Source organism: Scomber japonicus, chromosome 3, assembly GCF_027409825.1.
Source record: "Scomber japonicus isolate fScoJap1 chromosome 3, fScoJap1.pri, whole genome shotgun sequence".
Taxonomy (NCBI): Eukaryota; Metazoa; Chordata; class Actinopteri; order Scombriformes; family Scombridae; genus Scomber; species Scomber japonicus.
Genome location: NC_070580.1, coordinates 11,157,739 through 11,177,753, shown reverse-complemented (window position 1 = coordinate 11,177,753; position 20,015 = coordinate 11,157,739). Strand labels below are relative to the sequence as shown.

Sequence of the window (20,015 nt, the reverse complement as noted above, 5' to 3'; positions counted from 1 at the left end):
TTTGTATCTGTTATCGTTTCAGTGAGGCTCAGTTCACTTGATTGTTTAAAGACTGATCCCTTATGTTTGCTAAAGGGGCACTCCAGCAATTTAGTGTCGCCCTTGAATCAAGTTGGGTGACATGTAGAGACAGATGTAAAAAGAAAAAAAGTCAATATTGAAGCAACAGATGACAACAGTGTCTTTTATTAGATCCTCCATCTCTGGTAAATGCCCATGTCTTTTTAGTTCAATTCATAATGTCGGCTTTCTGTTCAAAGTTCTGTGTCTGAGCCGAGATTCTGACAATTCCCTCCACAGCCACATAAGGTTAAGATTAGCAATTATTATTATTATCAATTCATCTGTTCATAATTTTTCTCTATTCATTGATTTGTTTTTTGTTTCAGAAAATGGTGAAAAATGTGGATCAGTGTAGCTCAAGCTGAGGTCCTCAAATGTCTAGTTTTATATAGATGATTAAATATTCACATTTGTGAAGCTGAACCAGAGAATTTGGGAATTGAAGTTGAAATGTTATTCAGAATGATGAATTGATAGTTGGCGACCGAGCAATTAATTGACTAACTGTTACAGAAAATAGAATACGTCTGTTTGAGGAGTAAACTAACTTCTATGTGTAAAATGAGTGGAGTCCCCCTTTAACAGATTCAGATGGATGTGTATTGATATGTAATATAAATCAGCTTTTTGTTTTTCAGTGATGCAGCGCAGTGTGTTTGTGTTCTGGAGCTGTGCTTGAGAAGATGTAAGTTTTAAAATGGTGATAAAATCCATGTAGTGTGTAGAAGACCACAACAAAAAGGACAAGTTGCAGTTTTTATAGCTGAATCATGTCACAGATGTTTAAACATACTTGTATTCAACAGAATTGATGTCTCTGCTGTAGCTGTGTGTTTACTGGTTGTTAGTGCAGAGAAGGAGCTCTGGTCCCCCTCTCTTCTCTTCTCTTTGTCACTGTTTATCGTTCATTATCTCACCTCCCTGTTCTCTGGTTGTGTTCTCACTCACACATTTATTTACTCAACTTCTCAGCCTGTCATTTGTGTGTGTGTGTGTGTGTGGGGGGGGGGGGGGGGGGGGGTTCTTCTCCCAACATCTCTACCCCACTCCTTCCCACTTCATTGCTCACAGTCCTGTTTCTCCTCATGCGCCTTCTTCTCCTCCCTCTCTTCTCTTTCTTCTTTTCCTTGTGAATCACACCAGAAAGGAGCAGAAACAGAGGCGAGTGTCAGCTTGATGAACGAGGTCATACAAGCACAGCAGACCTCGCTATGCTGAGTCACCATAAGGCCTATCTCTCCGTCTCTCGGTCTCTCGCTTTCTCCACTCTCTACCCTAGTCCCTCTTTCACATGCACATACAAAGTAGGCTTGGTCAAATCTCACTCTCCGCACGTTTCTCGCTCGCTCGTGCAACTCGTGACGTCAAGGGATTCCTCAGAACTGTCCTAAAAACAGTCCCACCTTATCAGGCCTCTGCTCATTTTTTAATCACAACCAGCCAAAGACAAACTGTGTGTCACCAGCTCTGTAACATGTTGTGTTTTCTTGGTCTGGACACCATGTAAGACACCTCTTGACTGTGAGAGAGCTGACCTCAGATAGCTTTATGTCAAATGTGTCCAATTTGTGATCAGATCCAAAAGATGACCTAAATATCACTGACAAAAAGGAACTTATTATTAATGGTATTATTACTTTTAGGTGATGTGAATGTCTGCTTTAGGATTTAGAACATACAACCATGTCTTAATACTGACCTGTTGTAAGCTAATCAGCAACCATACTATAAACATCTGGAAACATGTACTATTTGGAATACAAGAAGATAAGATACAGATCGTATTATTGTGTTTGCTAGATGTCATATTCATTAAAGCAGATTTACAGGTGAAAAGTGGGACTTCTTGGTTTCCACAAAGGAGGTCAAAAAGCACATTTGAGTTTCCTCTAATACACTTAAAAACTATTTACTATTATTTTTACTCTAAAATCTTTGAATGAACAGTAATTCCTCCTAGCTCAGTTTGTTTTGGCTTTTATGACTGTTACTCTTTTACTTTTACTTTTGCTTTTACTTATTTCTGCGAACTGTAAGATACATATTTGGTATGTGGTCATTTTGTGGAACTTGTGACCTCTTGTGACCTCTTGTGATGTCGATACTGATAGATAGATCATATAACATAACTGTGGTTTGTCTTACCTATTTGGTTTTCTAAACTCTGCTCCTAAGTTAGTCTCGAGCTATTGAATGGCAACAGTAGCTATCTCGTCAGCTTGCTATTCCAAGATAAAACAGTAACTAGTTGGTTGACTTAATGACTTCAGCCACAGAGCCAACAATGTAATCATTAATGTAGATCCTTTAAAAAATCTGCTCCTACATTCATCTGAATTTGAGCTACAGGCTAATTTTGTTGGACACACATTACACTCAACTCTAACAATTTGTCTGTAAAAATAATTTATGAGCATTGCATTTTTGTGACACTATATAATTCTATATATTATATACACTGTATTATTAAACAGCATCACTATTCCTACTACTAAATGAAAGCTTTGGGCCTCAATTTGATCATTTTGTTTTGCTTATGGGGTAAACACACAGCGCATACAGCATGAATAACTGCATCTAAACAAAGGGGATCATAAGCTACGGTACATATGTTTTAAGATACATTATGACAGTTATGAGCAGTCAGGAAGCCCCTCTTGTTTAATCTCATTTGGAGGTTAATACTTTATGACTCATAAAGAGCAATTTTATGAGTTCATTATTTTTGCAAAAGGCTCTGATCACTGATTAATATTTAGTTCAGCCCAACAGCCCGTTCCCTTGAATGGGTCCTTGTTAAATTGGAATATAAAGCTTAGCCAGGCGCTTTGCACCTGAGTGGCCCCTGGTCTCTTGATCCTACTGTTAGAGTCCAGTCCCACATGGGTCTGTGTGGACCTGGGGAGTATCAATGCTGTGGTGTCAGATAGGGCACAGATACAGGCTATATTTACCCAGGCTCTTAGAATAAATGACCAGGCCCCCCTAAACCCATCACATGCTCTCTCCCGTGGTCCCGCACTAATAACCCATTCAGATAACATGGACAGGTCTGGAAAGAGTCCAGTTTGAATGAGAGGTAAAGACAGTTGGTAAAACACCAAAGATGGTCTGTTGTCGTCAGTAATGGACTTTAGTCGAAGAAGTAAAAATTACTCCTTCAGACAAATGAGTTTGCATTTGGTGTATTAATATTGTTTGTCTATTACAGCCAGAGCTTACTGGGGAGAAGTAAACCAAATGAGATTAACTGTAAGTGAGGGAAACTGGAACTCAGAAAAACATAGCTGACAGAGTCATTAATGAAGAATTTCCATACAGTTGGGACACCTGTTCAGCGCTGTGATTAACTGTGATCTGAGCCCGCAATGCTGCCACAGTGCAATGAATGGCACTCTAGAAGGTATTGTTTACCTTGAGGCGAAGGAGAAGAAATGTTGGGATGAAAAAAAAGCAGCTTCTCCTACATTACATGCTACAAACTTTGAAGTGGGTAAAAAGAAATGAGGAAATAAAAATTCAAAAGCAGTTGAACTGGGTGCATAGTTTCCAGTAACCTCTAACAAGCTGAGCAACCTGATCATTCATATGGTTCAGAATTCAGCTGGTTCAACCAGTACAACTGGGCACACTGCAGACTCTTAAACTAATAAAGCTGTTTTCTCCCCATAAACATGTCCCTTTGTCTGTACACAAAGTGATTTTTAGGATGTGTACACACTGTATGTTGATCCTGACTAATGATACCTGGATAGTGTAAGGTGTTAACATGAGTCAATGAAAGTGTTATGTATTCAACCGGGACTGTGGAGTCTGGGTGTGATTAAGACTCAGATATTTGTGGCTTGGTGTGAGTTTTCAGGAATCCGGCAGAAACAAGTGTTTATCCAACAGCAGGCCCGCGTCCTGATAGGATGCAGGCCTCACACTCCTCTAGCGTCCACTGGCACTTTCACCAGGGCTGATAATGAGATGAGGCAGATGAGATAGCCTTATACAGGACTGATACTTGTGGTAAAGTCAGAGTAAAGAGGAGTGAGGAGGGGTTGATTAGCTGGCGAGACAGACAAAAAAAACAGACATAGCAACAGCTGGAGCAGGTTGCACCCCCTGAGTCAAGTGAAGTGATTAAGTGTATCCCTATGAGCTGGACATCTGTGGCTATGCGAGTTGTAGCTTGTATACATGTGTGTGCCTGTTTGTGAAATCATAAATGTGTCTCCCATTAGTGCGGCACTGGTTGTTTTCACTCAGTGTCCTCCCTCAGATCATGCAAAGTCTCCAACTCTGTAATGTGATCTAAGTTTGTCTTACTGAAGCAGAGCCTGGGGAGGTCCATCAGAGCAGGACTGCAATCACAAGCTCAGACACCCCCTGCCTCCCGTCCCCAACAACCCCTATCCCACCCCCCATATTTCCCAAGGGCAAGCAGAGCTGAGGCGCCACAGACGATTTCAGCCTCACATCCTCTCCCCGTGTCCATTTCACACCACACCACAGCAGTCTGGCAGTGTCGGCATGCAAACATAGAAATAATTTCAAGGCCCTCAAACGTGCAGCAAGCTCCGCAGAGAGAGGGTGTTTGTTCTTTGTTATTCTGCATGTAAGCAGCTAATGTGGCATGGTTAACACTCTGCACGGGGTGAGACAGACCAGTGGATAGAGCACAAGAAGACAGAGAGGAGGTGAGTAGGCGAAAGCTGGTGAATTCAAGGGTGAAGTGAGGTCAAAGCCCTCTTTATAATATCATAACCACCACTAAACATCGCACCACAGAATAAATGCCCCGACCTTTGCCCATAATATTTCAACACTTTTTTTGCCAATATGCATGTGTGTTTGTTGTATGTTCAGCCCAGAGGGGGGGTTTGTTGGTTCTATGCCACATTTTCTTATCTCTGGGCAACATGCTTGCACTAACGAGCAGCGCCTCTACCTCGACCTCAAACCCGGGCAGCTGCTGTTGGGGGGCAGAAAAGAGAAGGAAGGGAGAAAATGAAAGAGGGAGGGGGGTGGAGGTTAACTACAGCAGGATCAGCAAAGAAAGAGAGAGAAAAGAGGCCCAGTAGGCCTGATGACTACTGACAGCTGAGCTTCCTCTCTCAGTGGGGCTTTCATGACCACAAACTGACACAGCCACACACACAAACACACACAGATCGATCCACTACAGCTGTACACATAGCAACTGAGTGGTCATGCACGAATTACACCCATTTTCCCTCTCATGCAGGGTTTGACATTGACTCTGTCAGACTGTGCTGTGAAGTTGTCTGTGTGGAAGAAGAGCTCTTATGTAATAAGTGCTGATGTTCAGCGTGTGATGTTATTTGTGTTTTCTGCGCTTTCCTTTGGTGCACGATCAGTGCAGTGAAACCACTTTTTATGTGTGTTTGTGTCCATTTATAATGCGTGTGTCCACAAGTGTCTCGGTGTGTGGCCACAGCAACACACATGCTGCAGGAGACGTTGAGCAACAGGTGTAAAAGAGGATGTTAAAACACTAGTAAACCGTTTTTCCCCCTATTTGACTTCTGAACCTTTGCTGTCACCACTGGCATAGGAGGACAGCTGTGAAAATGACCTCTTGTTTGCTTCACACAGTGCGTATCTAACATTACATCTGTGTCTCTGTGTCAATATGTGTACCCTATGTGACCTGTTTGTGTCTCCTGTTGAGACATATCTATCTGTGGTCTGTGTTAACCAGTACGTGACCTGTATATTATCTTTTTTGTTAAATAAAAGGGGGTTGGAGAAGAGCAGCTGCTGATGTCACACACCTCAACAGCAGAAAACAGGACAGGCAGTTAATGATAACTGCACTTCAGACAGACAGCAACAGTGCGTAGGCTATGGGAGGGAATCACTTACATTGGTGACGCAGCTGTTAGACTTGTTAATTTATCATGAGGGGAAGGTCATGAGAGAAGAGGACATCTTTATGTCGCTGACTGCTGCCTGATCATTTGCAACTAATGAGGCATTTTCACTTTTAAACAGTGGAGCGCGTCAACTCTATTTCAGGTGTAAAGAATAGTGTTTGCAAAGGCATTTCTCAAACTCTGATATAGTCACACAATGGTAATCTGGATGTGTGATGGATGACTCATTAACACAAAGTGGTAAAAAAAACTATTTTAACAAATACACGTTTTTGATGAGTTACATCATTACCACACTCATGTCTGTTACCATCTACCAGTCAGTGTAAGACAGGAAATGGGGAAACAGCTCTGTACAAGACAAAAATCCCCTTCCAGAAATCTCGAAAGATCAGTGATGAGGTGACACATCACCTTTCTTGAATATACAAGTCAAAGTGTAAAAATAGCACATTGTGGTTAAGGGTGGTTTACTGGGCCATGTCACACATGTTTACCCCACTGCTAGCCTTGTAGTTACTCCACAGTTTAAAGGCCTACTATGCAGGATTTGCCGGTTACTGTTTATAAACACAACATTCAAACTTGGCCCCTCCTCCCCTACTCAACTTCCCTTCTCTGCTCTCTGTGACTCTGTCGTGGATGTATTATAAGAGGTGGATACGTCATGCCATAAGTGCAAAGAAATCCACCAGTAAGGGATATGGTACGAGCTACTTATTTAACAGTTGTTGAACAAGCAGAATACTGATGTTGTGTCCACCATTTTTGTAGTCCTTATGTTCTGATACCTGGTTTCTAGTCCCAACCTCACACCCAGAAACATGGATACAGACACCACCACACACTGCTAGTGGGTCATAAGTGATGATTAACAGGGATTACTTTTATATGAATGTTTGAATGTTGTTTGTTTTTGTTTGTTTTATTAGCAACATCCATAGTATGCCTTTAAATTAGTTACTTTTGTTGTGTTACATATTTCTAGGTGTTAGAAAAACAAATCGTGAAGTGTTAACTGCTTTCATGGAGGCTTTGCAGTCCTGTTTCCAATGGTTTGTTGACATTTCTTTTCCCAAGTGGGAGATATCGTTTCCCAATATCTCTGACTCAGTGATAGAACTTTGGTGCTGGCCTTAACACTTTTTTTCCACTAAGTTGCTCACAAGTAACATAGGGTCTGAACAATATAACCTGTACTCCCCCATAAAACCTCAGTTTTTGAATGAATTTTATCTTTAGATAGAGCCAGGCTAGCAAATGGGCTGTTTGTAGCATTTACAAGTATACAATCATGAGAGTGGTGACAAAAACATGAAGACTATGAGTGAAACAGGACTAAAGAAGTAAGGCAGAATGAGAGCCACAAAGGGGCATCTTTTAACAGAGGATGGAGGTTATGTTGATATAAATTCAACCTCAGATATTTTTAGCCAGAAGTTCATCTGTACTTTACTTCTTAATCTCTTGTAGTGTCTTGAACCACCACCCCCATCACTCACTGCTCCCATCATTTCTTTTTAGAGGTTTCCACCAACCTCTCCTATTTTAGTATGTTCCACCAAACGTGATTTGATTCTCTCGTGTACAGAAAAAACTCGCTAAATTCCCTGTCCTCTCTCATAATACAAAGTCGCGCTGTGTGTTTGTGTGCAAGAGTGTATGTTTCCATGCACCAACAGTTATGTTCCCTATCCTGGAGGGAGTGATCAGCTCTTGGTACAGTGAGGGGGATCATCCACCCAGATTCATCAGCAGCTCTTTATAAGGAGAAGGGAAAGAAGGCCCTGCTGTCTCTATATTTAGATGGACTTTATTGGGCCTCTTGTCTTCGCCCCCCCCCCCCCCCCCCTCTCTTGTGCTGCTGCTGTTAGAAATCTCTCACCAAAGCCATGTGGGCGGCCAGCCCTCCTCTCCATCGCAGCGAGGGGAGAGTGAGCCTGATCTGGGTGATAATAACAGAGCAGAGGAAACACAAGAGAGATGGGAAGAGGATGGAGGGAGGATGACAGAGAAGTGGTGGGTGGTGAGAGAAGTGTTTTTCATTGCGTCTCCTTCGCTCCTCAATGACTATTATCCACAATGCCGCCGATGTCCTCTCTCTAGCCCACCACCCTCCAACTTGGAGGAAGTCCCAGGAAGGTTGTATGTTATTCACCCAACCCTATGGGGAGAGGGCTGGCAGTCCACTGATGTCCCACAACCACCAGATGGGTCTTTTCTAGTGCTCCTTGCTCCAATTTACTCACTGTATGGTAAAACTGGTGGCAAACAATGTTGCATTGAATCTGTGTGGAAATATGTACATATATATCCATACACAGTCCTCATGTTTGTCCCCTTTTATATAGCCTACGTCTGCTCTCTAGCCTTATCTCCAAAGCAAAGCATATTTTTCAAGAGCTTTGACCTCTGCTGTCCAAATTTACTGCCAATGACTAACGGCGCTCTGACATACTGCACTCTATCCACCTATCTCTCCCTCGTTCTTATCTTACTTTTTGCTTGGTGATTCTAAAAAAGTATAGTCAAACAGCTGTGGCACTGTGCCAGCTCTCAGCAGACTTTTTACTGAGGCCGAGATAAAAAAAAAAAGGCTCCTATTGGGGGTGGGGATGGGGGTTGGTCATTGACTTGGTGTGACTTGAGCCCTTACAAAGGAAAGACACATAAAACTAAAAAAAAAACATAGATTAGAGTAAACACAAGCTTCTGATTATTCATTAATCACATTATTATGACTTGGCTCTGCAGTCCTGAATTATGTGCTCACTAAATGTTTTCAGATTGAGATCAGGTTTGCTTGCACACACTGTTTATGAATATAATCATTTGCAACAAGATAGACAACAAGACTAAGAGTTTACAGCAATGCTACAACAACAGCATAGCAACAAAACAAAAATGTCAACCTAACTGTGGCTAGATGAAAAAAAGTCAGGGGATCACAAAGGACAGTAGATTCTCTGGTGACCATCAGTACCTGTAGGCCCTAAACTTTCATGGCCATCGAGATAAGATATTTCAGTGTGGACCAAAGTGATAGACTGACCAACTAGCATGGCCAATAATGTCCTAGTAACCTGTAAACATGTCATATCTGACTGGGTTAATGTCTCTAATACTGTAAGTGAATGGCTTATCTGTGGCTGATTGTGCTTATCTTGTACAAACTACCCAGGAGGCATGACAGGCTGGAAAGAGGACCCAAGAATCTTTATCTTTACCTCAACAATGAGCAAAACCCAGACAGGTGGGGCTGAACGAGGCAAAAAAGCTTCATTTGCATATGAGCTGTCAAGTTCAGGAGACACACACACAAAAAAGCATCAACTGCCATGCAAATGAGAAGCAAATAAGATTCAAACTAGTCAGATGTTACTGTGGGGTCAAAAAGGTGACAGCACAGTCGTGTTTTTGTACATGGTATCTACGACTGTCTCACCTCCCTTAAATGTAACATCCATGCGGTTGTTGTGTTTCTGACTTGAGGCTAAAAGGTCAGTCAGGTTCTACCGCAATAGCCACAGTAGCGCTCTGGGGAAGGACAAACCATGACATCAGGATCGTGGAAGCAACAGCGTTCAAGACAATAGTTCTCTGTGCAGGAGAAGAGCCGAGGCGTGGCCTGGCTGGACAGAGGCTCTTCTCAGTGGACCAGCCGGCCCCAGCAGCTGTCTCAACCTCTGTCTGTATCTCTGTCACACACACACACACATACACATACACACACACACACAAACACAAACACACACACAATCTCAGTTCAGCATGTGTTAGTACCATGAAAGCTGACATAGCATTAACACAAAGGATCAACAGATTTATGTTAAATACTTTTACCCCTATGTATGTATCGCTCTCTGTCTCTGTCTGAGTGTGTGTGTGTGTGTGTGTATGTGTGCATGTGAGCCTCTCTGTTCATGCTCGATTCCAGCGCAGGAACGCAGGGACGGAGGTGGAGTAGGAGGAGAGCCCCGGAGAAAGAAACATACAAACTGACAAAACAAAGAACTACTGGACAGAAATGCCCCCACTGACAGGAGATTTGGGATGATAGTAGCATAGATGAGTGTGCGTGTATGTGTGTGCACATGTAAACACGTAACACACAGCCTGCCCACATGATAGGTCTGTATTTACACTATATTTGTCTTCTCCTTAATTCCTGAGGAGAAGCATCCAGACATGCCGCCGCTGCATGTCCTGTGCCACAATACTTAAGTTCAAGTTATTTACCCAGACCCTTCAGTGGAGAGCCCTCTTCTTCAAACAGCCATAAAGGTTTACAGGCCATGACAGAGAGGAGTGAAGAAGCTCACCACGTAGCTGAATTTCACATGGGGAGAGGAGAGAGAGTCTACGTGCCCGAGAGAAGCTGAGGCCCGAGGTTTGAGCCTTACAGATCCCCAAACACTCTCAGGGACACACCACCTGGGCTATGAAAAGGTCTGACTGAGCCTTTAAAAAACAGCTCAATACTGGATGTGCAAACAGTAGATGAGCATCATTGAACGTGTATGAGCAGTGTATCAACACAAAACCCACCTGCCCTTCAGTTTAGGTCTAATGACAACAAATACAACAAAAGCCCTGTGCAATACGCCCAGCCTCGAGGGGCCGCCACAGATATCCATTCAGGCTCTCATTCACCTGTGAGGAGGATTCAATAGGTCTGCATGTTATTAAAAGCTTTCATACAGATGGACTCATGGCATTATGAATTTGCGTAGAGGATGCAAAAAGCCCCCCTCAGCCTTAACTGGAGGGGGGGTTTACATGATGATTGGACCACTGTTACAGCACAGAGAGGTGTTCAAGGACACAGAATATGAGCACTTTTCTGTTTAATCATTCAACATTTTTATAAAAAAAAATCATGTCTAGCTATATTATTGTGGATTCAGTTAGATTTCTATCTATCCATCTATCTATCTATCTATCTATCTATCTATCTATCTATCTATCTATCTATCTATCTATCTATCTATCTATACATCTGTTAGGCTATAAACATTTAGTGATTTCAACACTGTGATTTTAAAGTGATCTCTTGAGTGAAAGGGTCAAAACATTTCATTCATATAAAAAGTATTTTAAGAGACAGCGTTGGAACTACTGACCACATGGCAAACTTGCAAACGTCAGCACTGATGGGGACATGTCCCCTTACATGTCAGTATGTGTAGAAATCATACACTGTCCAGTCAGCCGGTCAGCAGCAGTGTGTTGGTTGCTACTGTGACCGTGTGGTAAAACAGCAGCGTGTCTGACTGTTGTGTTGTTCCTGGTAAGATCCCCTTGGATGACTGCACTGGTCTCTGTCTCTCCATAGGATGAACTGTGTGACCCTCACACAGAGCAGCAGACTGTGAGACACAGCGGCTTTATCCTATCTATTCATCTAATTTATCCTGGGATCAATATGGATGAAGATGTCCTCAAATGAAGACACACACCACATTGGCACACTGTCAATTTTGAACAGCCTTGTGGAAATACTGGAAACCACAGGCTATGTAAATGCCCAGCCTGGTCAGTTAAAAAGACAGTGACTGCCATCTAGTGGTGTTGTGGAAAAGTTTTCGACAGTATTGGGAAGGAAAAATAAGACAGAGCTGGGACATATAATTCCACCTATGTTTCAGGATGCTGACATTCATAAACAATGTGGCATAATATTGTGTAAATGTGCATATTTACCCATTATTATGTGACTAGAAATAAAAGTAAGACGACAAAAGAATAATGACAAAAAATAAATATTGTAAACATATCGTGAAAACAAAAAAGATGATAGTGTATCAAGTCCTTATACAGATGCTGTCTTGCTGTCCCTCCCTATTGTAGTAATACTATTGTAATATTAATACACATTATTGTTATGCCAATAAATAAATAATGAAGTAAGATGAACCCTCAGCTCAACCCGTGGTGTATGTCCCACAGCCACCATCCGAGAACAAGAGTACAGCCATGCTAGGCTTTATGAGGTGTGTGCTTATTGATGTTTAGTAGAGCTTTAGTACAGCTGAGACTGTGGCTCTAGATAAAACGTGAGGGAGCAAGAATGTCTGGGGAGCAAGAATGTCTGTACCAAATTTCATGGAAATCCTTCCAACAGTTGCCAAGAAACTTAAGTAAAAGACAAAAATGTCAACCTCATGATAGTTAAAAGAAAAATCAGAGGATCACCAAAGTCCTTTGGGGACCATGAATATACTTCAGCCTGAAATGACTGACATTGCCACCTCTGAGCATGATTAAAAATGGTCTCCATGCTTGTTCATGTTCAAGTATTTAATTGAGTTTGAATCTATAGCTGCAGACCAAAATACATTCTGCATGGTTTCAAATGAAGCTTAATACTATTACTTAATATGATGGTGAAAGATAAACTGTGGCGTGATGTTAATCTATGCATTATTCCTAATCAATGGATTAAATAAGCCACCTCCTGGACCACAGTGCCGGGACCTGAAATACCTTTGGTATGGTCTTGAATCACAGATACATCTAATGATATATCACCTCTATGTTGTATATTTCATGCACATACAACAATAGCCTTTAATTGGTACTGATTTATTCAAACATTGATGTGTATTGTTTTCATAACATTACATGGTAAACAAAATAGAAAGCTACATAAAAATTAAACTGACAAAGAAAAAATTTAACAAAATGAGGAAAAGTCTCAGATGCATACTGAATGTTACGATCACATAAGCTTCTTGCTGTACATGACATAAAAACTACGACAGAAATGTCCCTACTCCAACCACACAGACCTGCAGAAAACCGTATCGCACATGTTGGAGATGTAGCTGTAAACTGAGGGTGTAACAGCTGTCGCCACGGTTACAATCTGTGTCAATAAGTGGAAAAAAGATTCTTCCTCCCACATTTTTGCTGTTTTTTATCCATCCAGTAACTTGAGGATGCTTTCCCTCTCCTTCAGTGCTTTACAGGCCTGGTCCTTCTCCTTCTTGGTCGGAGTGCGTTTCTTCTGCCTAGCTGCCATAATTCTCCGAAATCCTTCCATGACCTCATTGTCAGACACTCTGACTCTCTGTCTCAGCTCCTGCTTGCGCATCTCCTCTTTCGCCAACCTTAGAGGCAAATGAAAAGTTAAAGTCAACAGCTCATCATTTGATTAAACCTTCATGGATGTACTTCATGGTTAATGCATCTACTGTGTCCTCACCTGAGCAGCTCCTGCTTACGGGCTCTGTTGTGAGCACTCAGGGCTTTGAGCTCTGCTTGTCTCTTCTGAAGCTCTGCCAGGACCTCATCCTCAGAATCTCCTCCTGGTCCAGGACGCTCTTCAGAGTCCAGTAGTCCCTGGGCAACCAGCTCCTCTTTGATCCTCGCTTCCAGGGAACGTGTGTGAGGAACGCTGGTGGTGGTAGTGGTGGTGGAGGAGGGGGCAACAAGGTTAATATGTGAACTTCTTCCCTCTTATAAACTTCAGCACATTTCAAGAACTGTCTCTTTTGTCAGTGCACAAGAAAGGATAAATGAACCAAACTCACAACCAATATGCAATACGGTAGCCACACACAGGGACATAGCCAGGATATTAAAAATACTGAGGTCATGAGCCCAACCTGATACAATTAAGATATGTTCATTTATGTTTTCTGTTCATTGTCTTTCCCAACATGATGGTCAAAATCTGTTTTAAAACCTTCATTACACTGCCAGAAATATAATTCTGGAGAGGAAATACTGAGGTCATTTACTTTAATTTATTTCATTTGCTGGTTTAATTCTGAGATTAACAGTTCATTCTTATTTTGTCAACTAATTTATTTTTGCAACAGTATATGATTAAAAAAAACTGAATCAGCCTTCAAAATCCCCCATGTGTGATTTGTGTTAATTTATATAATTTCCTAAGCTTTTATATTATTATCATTATTATTATGTATTTATATACCAGATCATATGACTTTTTAACTTATGTCTGATACTTGATGAATGTCTTTTTCTATTGTTTTTTAAACTTTCGAGTTGCTGGGAGGATCCACAGAATAAGAATTCCATTCTACTGTGTGACAGACGTCTCTAGTAGCCTATTTAAGACAATAAAGTTTGAACTGAATTGAGGTCTTTGAGGTCCAGTTCTTTTAAGTGAAAAGTATTTGTTGTTCATGAGATGACAGCCACAGAATTAACCTATGACAGCTGACATTCGTGAGGTGCTGCACAAATACCTAAAAGATTTTCCTTGGCTTCGAGGTGACGTCCCAGCTCCATCATTAGCATCCTTTCCTGAAATGTCTGGTATAGGAGAATCCTCCATGGGGGATATGATGTTCTCCTGGAAGAATCAAGACAAGATATCACCATTTACAGTCAATGTCCAGTGTTTTTTATGAGAGTAAAGCTTGAATGTTTCAGATACCACGTCTCACTTAAAACCACCATGCGTAATTTGCTTGATTACTGAATACCAAGTCTGACCTCTACAAGAGCCTGGAGCAGACGCTGCGTGAGAGGACCGAAGGGACAGCCGTCCTCTGGAGATTCATGTTGGGACTCTGACTTTTTCAGCAGTGAGTCCACATCTACATGAACATGAAAATAAGCATTGAGGGGGACTCATCACACTTGCACAGTAAACAAAGTACATCATGGAAGTGATGCTGAGGACAAAACACTGTGTAGTCCCTACACTTAACTTGGAGTTTTAAGGCACAGGCTGCAGCTTTCCCTCACCTTTTGCATCAAGTTCAGACAGTGGTCCTCCCATAAGGCCCTTCTTCTTGTCGTTGGCTCGTGCTCCCTCTCTCTGCTCCTCCAGCAAATCCTCCTGAGCCCACCGCTGAGAGTAGTGTTTCCCCAATGCTGGAATCTACAGTTAACACAGACAGCACAAAAGCTTAACACACCACTCTTTGGCCAATATAAATACATAACACACTAAAAACATCCAGAATTTTGACTGTGTCCCCGGGGAAGTTGTACACAACATGACATAACATAACATAACATAACATGTACAAAGGCTTTAATATGTCTTACTTTGAAATACTCTGCTTCATCCTCTGGGGGTTTCAGAAGTTCCTCTAGCAATCGTATCTCTTCATTTGTGATATCAGCACAATATGGTTCGACTGATGCCCAGAATCTGAAAACAAAAACATGTCAAACATGAACCTTCCCAGAGAGACAATAATTGGCAAACCGCAGACTGTATGCTGTATCCCTGTATGATATATATTACAAAGAGGTTGAAGAGGTGGGATGAAGAGGCCGCTGACCTGTTGGGAGCATCATTTTTCGGAGTGCGGGGAATGTCTTGTGGGTCGTCTGTATATTCATACTCTTGGACTTTAGGCTGCAGGTTTTTAGATTTTGGTCTGCCAGGGCCTGGACCTGGGCCATGACCGCCTTTGCCATCCAATTTCTGCTTCTTTGGTTTGTGGCGAGATGATGCAGCAGGGTCTGGGTCTTTCCCTGGCTTTACGAAGCGCTTATCTCCCTTCTTGTCCTGCCAGTCTGTGAGGATCTAAGACATAGTGGAGGATTTCGAGTCAATGAAAAGCAACCACAATAACAAGAGATGATGGCTGTTCACATCCTTCTCCTTACCTGTCTCTGCTCCTCCAGGGCTCTGAGGCGTCGACTGGCTGAGGACAGGAGCGTCTCCAACTCCAGCTGCAGGGTGTCCAGCTCCTCAATACCGATCCCATCGTCCTCTGAGCGGCCCAGCACAGCAGTGTAGCGGGGACACACCTTGACGTGCTCGACAGGCTTGAAGTCATAGTATTTCAGTGGGGGGCAGTCCTTTAACTCACTCATGATGATGAGTTGCAAAGACCTGGCAGCATCTAAATGAACTGATACAAACAGAGAGACAATGTGGTGAATAAAGACCAAGAAAATGACATAAATCTGTTAGACACTTTTCAGTGGTGTCCAGCTTTGGTTGTCATTCCTTTTTTCTTTTTTCTGACACACATACACACACACATACATACATACACACATACACACACAAACACAAACACACACGCACGAGCGCGCAGGTCTGCTTCATACAGCGCGAGCTCGCTGGGCCCAAACTGCGAAAATTGCTGTAAATTTTTAATAACGGTCGCCATAATCTCACGCTTCAGCACTCACACATTTCACATGTTGAAGTTTTAAAAACAGATATGAGTTGAATAATATTAAATGAAAGCAGTGAAATATCTTTGAATGTTTAGGAGCAGCGGATATTTACCGTCAGTGAATGGTGTCCATGATGGAAGAAACCAATAAAAGTGAGGGGGGGTTGTGGAATCATAGACTGTATAGTGTAGAATCGAGTCAGATTAAATTATATCCTATTATCGACAGAACAGCTATGCTATGAACATAATGAAATATAAAATGTGCTTCAATTATTTAAATGCGATCTTTAAATATCGCTAATTATCAAAACAAACAAGACGAGTTGTAGATATACGACACTAATGCTACAATGGTGCCGTCGGAACAAACCATGTTGTGCCAAGGTTCATCAAATTAAAAATTAAAAAATACTCCTAAACCTGCAGTTCAGTTGTACTCGATCGTATCTTTGTTATTTGACATATTTTGTTACATATTTGTTTCAGAAGGTGAAAATGGTCCATAAAGCAGAAGACTGTCTCCTCCTCTGTCAGCGGAGTGGACGCGCCGGAGGGTGCGCTCGTTTTACACACAACATATTCAACCTGGTACGGAGTGATTATCGCTAACAGCAGCGAGTATTCTGGGTGGAGCTAACCGCTTCCTTCAAACGAAAAGCAAGGACCAAAACGAGCGCACCTCGTCTTTGCTAGACGATGTAGGATTTACGGAAGAGGAGTCCCAGGCGTGGCAGAGGAACTTCCGTCTTTCACAGCACAAAAATGGTAAGTCTGTTCTGTCAAATGTGTCTTTATCTCTCCTTTTTTACACCTTTATACCGCCTAGCTATGACTACAGCAGGTGTCATTTCAGCTGGCTAGCTTCGTGTTTTTGCCGGGCGGGGGTTTGTGTTTGGCCGCGGTGAAACGAGAGAAGGCGAAGCATCCTCGGTATACGGCTTGCAGAAACTAAAGTGATTGAGCTGAGCTGTCTTTTCTTCCTGGACCTATTTTCCTTCTTTTCTCGGACCGGTAGTGCTTCTAAAGCTCTGTCATTTGACGACGGAAAAGAGTGAATATCGTTGGTTTAGACAGAAAGATGGAGCTAGACGTGTACATGTACAATCTCGGTCAGTTTAAAGCATCCAAACCACTAACAATAATGCAGGAAAAATCACTCGGTTACATTAAATTCTTTTTTTTGTGTAATTTCTGGCTGCAATAACTGATACTTGTAAATAATAAATTGGATTAAAATCATTTGATCTGCAGCCTGCTCATCCTGCACACAGCTCGCTTTGATTTCCTGATCAAACCTGACCTTATATGCTGACCCTGCTGCTGGTGAAGTCATCCTCATCAGACCGGGAGCTTTAGCGTTTCCTGATTTGAATAACAAAATGCCTGATATAACTAAATGTTCTCTGCATTGTGATCACACCAGAAATTCTTGATGTTTTTCCTCAGACAGCGACTCTGCGCCCCTACTTGAACGCTGTGAGGGCCACCTTACAAGCGGCCCTGTGTCTGGAGAACTTCTCCTCTCAGGTGGTGGAGCGCCACAACAAGCCCGAGGTGGAGGTCAGGTATGTACCCCTGCTTTGCTTCCCCCTGTAACTGCTGCCTCCAAGCTGTTTGCAGATCATCTGCAGTTGTCACACAAGTTTCGACTTGTGCAAACATCCATAAGGGGGGGTTACACAAGCGTGGGCAAGGCTGTAAAATCGGCCAGCAGGGGACTTGCTACAGCCTGTTTTGCAGGAGTCTCCCCAATACCACCAGAAGAGTTTTTAAACAAATCACTATCATTTCTAGGGTATTTTTGTTTATCTCTGGGTATCAGGTTTTCAGGCACCATAATGCTCCTCAACATCTGGAATAGTTTAAATCTGAGCAGGCCTGGTTTTGATTATACTGGATGGATTTTGCTGTGGTTACAGGAGCAGTAAGGAGTTGCTACTTCAGCCCGTGGTGATCAGTCGTAATGACAAGGAGAAGGTTCTGATCGAGGGATCCATCAACTCTGTCAGAGTCAGCATTGCTGTCAAACAGGTGATTAAAACCAGCGTGATTTGGATTATGTCTTTACTTATTTAGTAAATGTTCTGTCTTGGTCTAATGTGTTGTGTATGTTATGATCGACTGTAGGCTGATGAGATCGAGAAGATCCTTTGCCACAAGTTCATGCGCTTCATGATGATGAGAGCGGAGAACTTCTTCATTCTGAGGAGGAAACCAGTAGAGGTAAGAAAGGGAGTATAATCTGATCTGTATATAACAGACAAAAAGAGGAATTAATAAACTGTACAGTATCACAGAACAGATATAAATCAGAAAAGAGGAATAGTGTTTAGCTTTTAAATGACGTACGGATGTGAGATGCATGAACAGTACCTCTATAATTAGAACATAAAAAACATGTAGACAATGAAATGATGTGATGTTTTTTGTCATGTTTGTTGACCAGTTTCCTCTCTTGCACTGTGATTCAGGGATATGACATTAGCTTCTTGATCACTAACTTCCACACGGAGCAGATGTACAAACACAAGCTGGTGGACTTTGTCATCCACTTCATGGAGGAGATCGACAAGGAAATCAGCGAGATGAAGCTGTCCGTTAACGCCAGGGCCCGTATCGTCGCCGAGGAATTCCTCAAGAATGTAAGAGACTAGTTTTCTGCTTTCACAGCTCTAATCTGGATGTTGACATATAATGTGGGTTTGTCTTAATGTAAAAGATACTCACGCTTCTAATTTATTTGGGTGCAACTTTTTTTTTTATGGTTAAACACAGAAATGGGCAATAACTTGATCCTCTCTTCTCCACAGTTCTGATGATGGGGGTCATTATGTGCTCCACCACAAGTTGAGGGAAATCTCCAAAGGCCAATCAGCACAAGAGTGGAGAACTATCGGAGGAAACAGCCAATCAGCGTTGAGATGAGAGGAACACGACCAATCTGGCGACGACACCTGTTGCACCCGTCTCGAGTATTTCCCTGTACTCATGATTATCAATGACTGTATATAATGAAATATTTACCAGTTTCATTTTTTCTGCCACTTAGAACAAATGCCCAAACAAAGGCGGGTCCTTAAAGTATTAATCAAGTTGATAGCCATGAATACAGGGGCAGCAAGAGTGTGTTGTTGCAAATAAAATGGCCGAGCTTTTGTATTCTGTGTATGTGAGTCCGTTTTTACTGTCACTGTCAAATTTGTCTCCCAATCTCTGTTCAGGAAGCCCATGTTTAAGAAAGTAGGTGATTTATCACATGCAACGGAGAGCTGTCTGTACCGCAGCCACCAAAAAACGTATGAAAATAATGAAAGATAATAAAGGTCATTTGTTTATAACTTTTTGTCGTTCATGTCTGTATTCTATGCATCTTTCTGAGTTCATGGTGAGTGCATGTGTTGCTGCTGTACCTATAAATGGATGTGTTCGGCTTCTGAGGAAGTTGTTTTTAGTCAGCACTTTGGTCACCGCTTACGTTATAGACGGCCCCTGTGTTGTTTCAGCTGTGAGGAAGGGGAAGTAATACCTTAATGTTGCAGACAACGTGTGAACCTTTCTTTGTCAGGCAGTATTTGTTCACATTTATAATTTAAACTTAATCATCTGAATCATTTTCCTTAGGCGTATTTGCTTTCCATGCAAATCCTCACTATAATTACACCACACAAGCCACACAAGGCTTTTATTGCTGGCGGTGAATGGTATTGCGCAACAGCACTGAAGTCATATTGGTTGAGGAGATTTTATTTCATTCAACAACCTATTTTAGAAATTAAGAGGAGGTTTTTGGTCATGTGGTTGAATTTCAAGTCATAAAAAATAGGAAGAAAAAAGGTTACCTCCTGGACACTTCCTGCTCATTATCATGAATTAACACATGAGTTAATGAGTTCATGTCCATCCACCCAACACGTCCTCATTTCTGGAAACACTGCGGTCTTTA

At 42.0% G+C, this 20,015-nt stretch overlaps 2 protein-coding genes across 2 annotated transcripts; one reads left to right on the top strand and one right to left on the bottom strand.

The window, feature by feature from the left end:
- Positions 1 to 12,522: 12,522 nt before the first annotated feature.
- Positions 12,523 to 16,195, bottom strand: tada3l (transcriptional adaptor 3 (NGG1 homolog, yeast)-like). Its single transcript, XM_053315193.1, has 9 exons — positions 16,183 to 16,195; positions 15,549 to 15,796; positions 15,218 to 15,465; positions 14,979 to 15,084; positions 14,673 to 14,808; positions 14,418 to 14,521; positions 14,168 to 14,274; positions 13,156 to 13,347; positions 12,523 to 13,060 (listed from the first exon to the last, which is right to left on the bottom strand). Exons 2-9 carry the CDS (start codon positions 15,756 to 15,758, stop codon positions 12,868 to 12,870), a joined length of 1,296 nt encoding a protein of 431 aa, XP_053171168.1. The 5' UTR covers positions 15,759 to 15,796; positions 16,183 to 16,195; the 3' UTR covers positions 12,523 to 12,867.
- A 528-nt stretch (positions 16,196 to 16,723) lies between these two features.
- On the top strand, positions 16,724 to 19,410 carry LOC128355048 (actin-related protein 2/3 complex subunit 4). Its single transcript, XM_053315207.1, has 6 exons — positions 16,724 to 16,837; positions 17,519 to 17,637; positions 17,992 to 18,103; positions 18,200 to 18,295; positions 18,544 to 18,714; positions 18,883 to 19,410. Exons 1-6 carry the CDS (start codon positions 16,835 to 16,837, stop codon positions 18,886 to 18,888), a joined length of 507 nt encoding a protein of 168 aa, XP_053171182.1. The 5' UTR covers positions 16,724 to 16,834; the 3' UTR covers positions 18,889 to 19,410.
- Positions 19,411 to 20,015: the final 605 nt, after the last annotated feature.

Coding starts and splice junctions, on each gene's coding strand:
- tada3l (XM_053315193.1), bottom strand. CDS start 15,758: ATGAGTGAGTTAAAGGACTGCCCCCCACTGAAATACTATGACTTCAAG. Junction 15,466..15,548: donor CCCTGGAGGAGCAGAGACAG/GTAAGGAGAAGG, acceptor ACTATGTCTTAG/ATCCTCACAGACTGGCAGGA. Junction 13,348..14,167: donor AGCCAAGGAAAATCTTTTAG/GTATTTGTGCAG, acceptor TACCACCACCAG/CGTTCCTCACACACGTTCCC.
- LOC128355048 (XM_053315207.1), top strand. Junction 17,638..17,991: donor AAGCCCGAGGTGGAGGTCAG/GTATGTACCCCT, acceptor CTGTGGTTACAG/GAGCAGTAAGGAGTTGCTAC. Junction 18,296..18,543: donor TGAGGAGGAAACCAGTAGAG/GTAAGAAAGGGA, acceptor ACTGTGATTCAG/GGATATGACATTAGCTTCTT.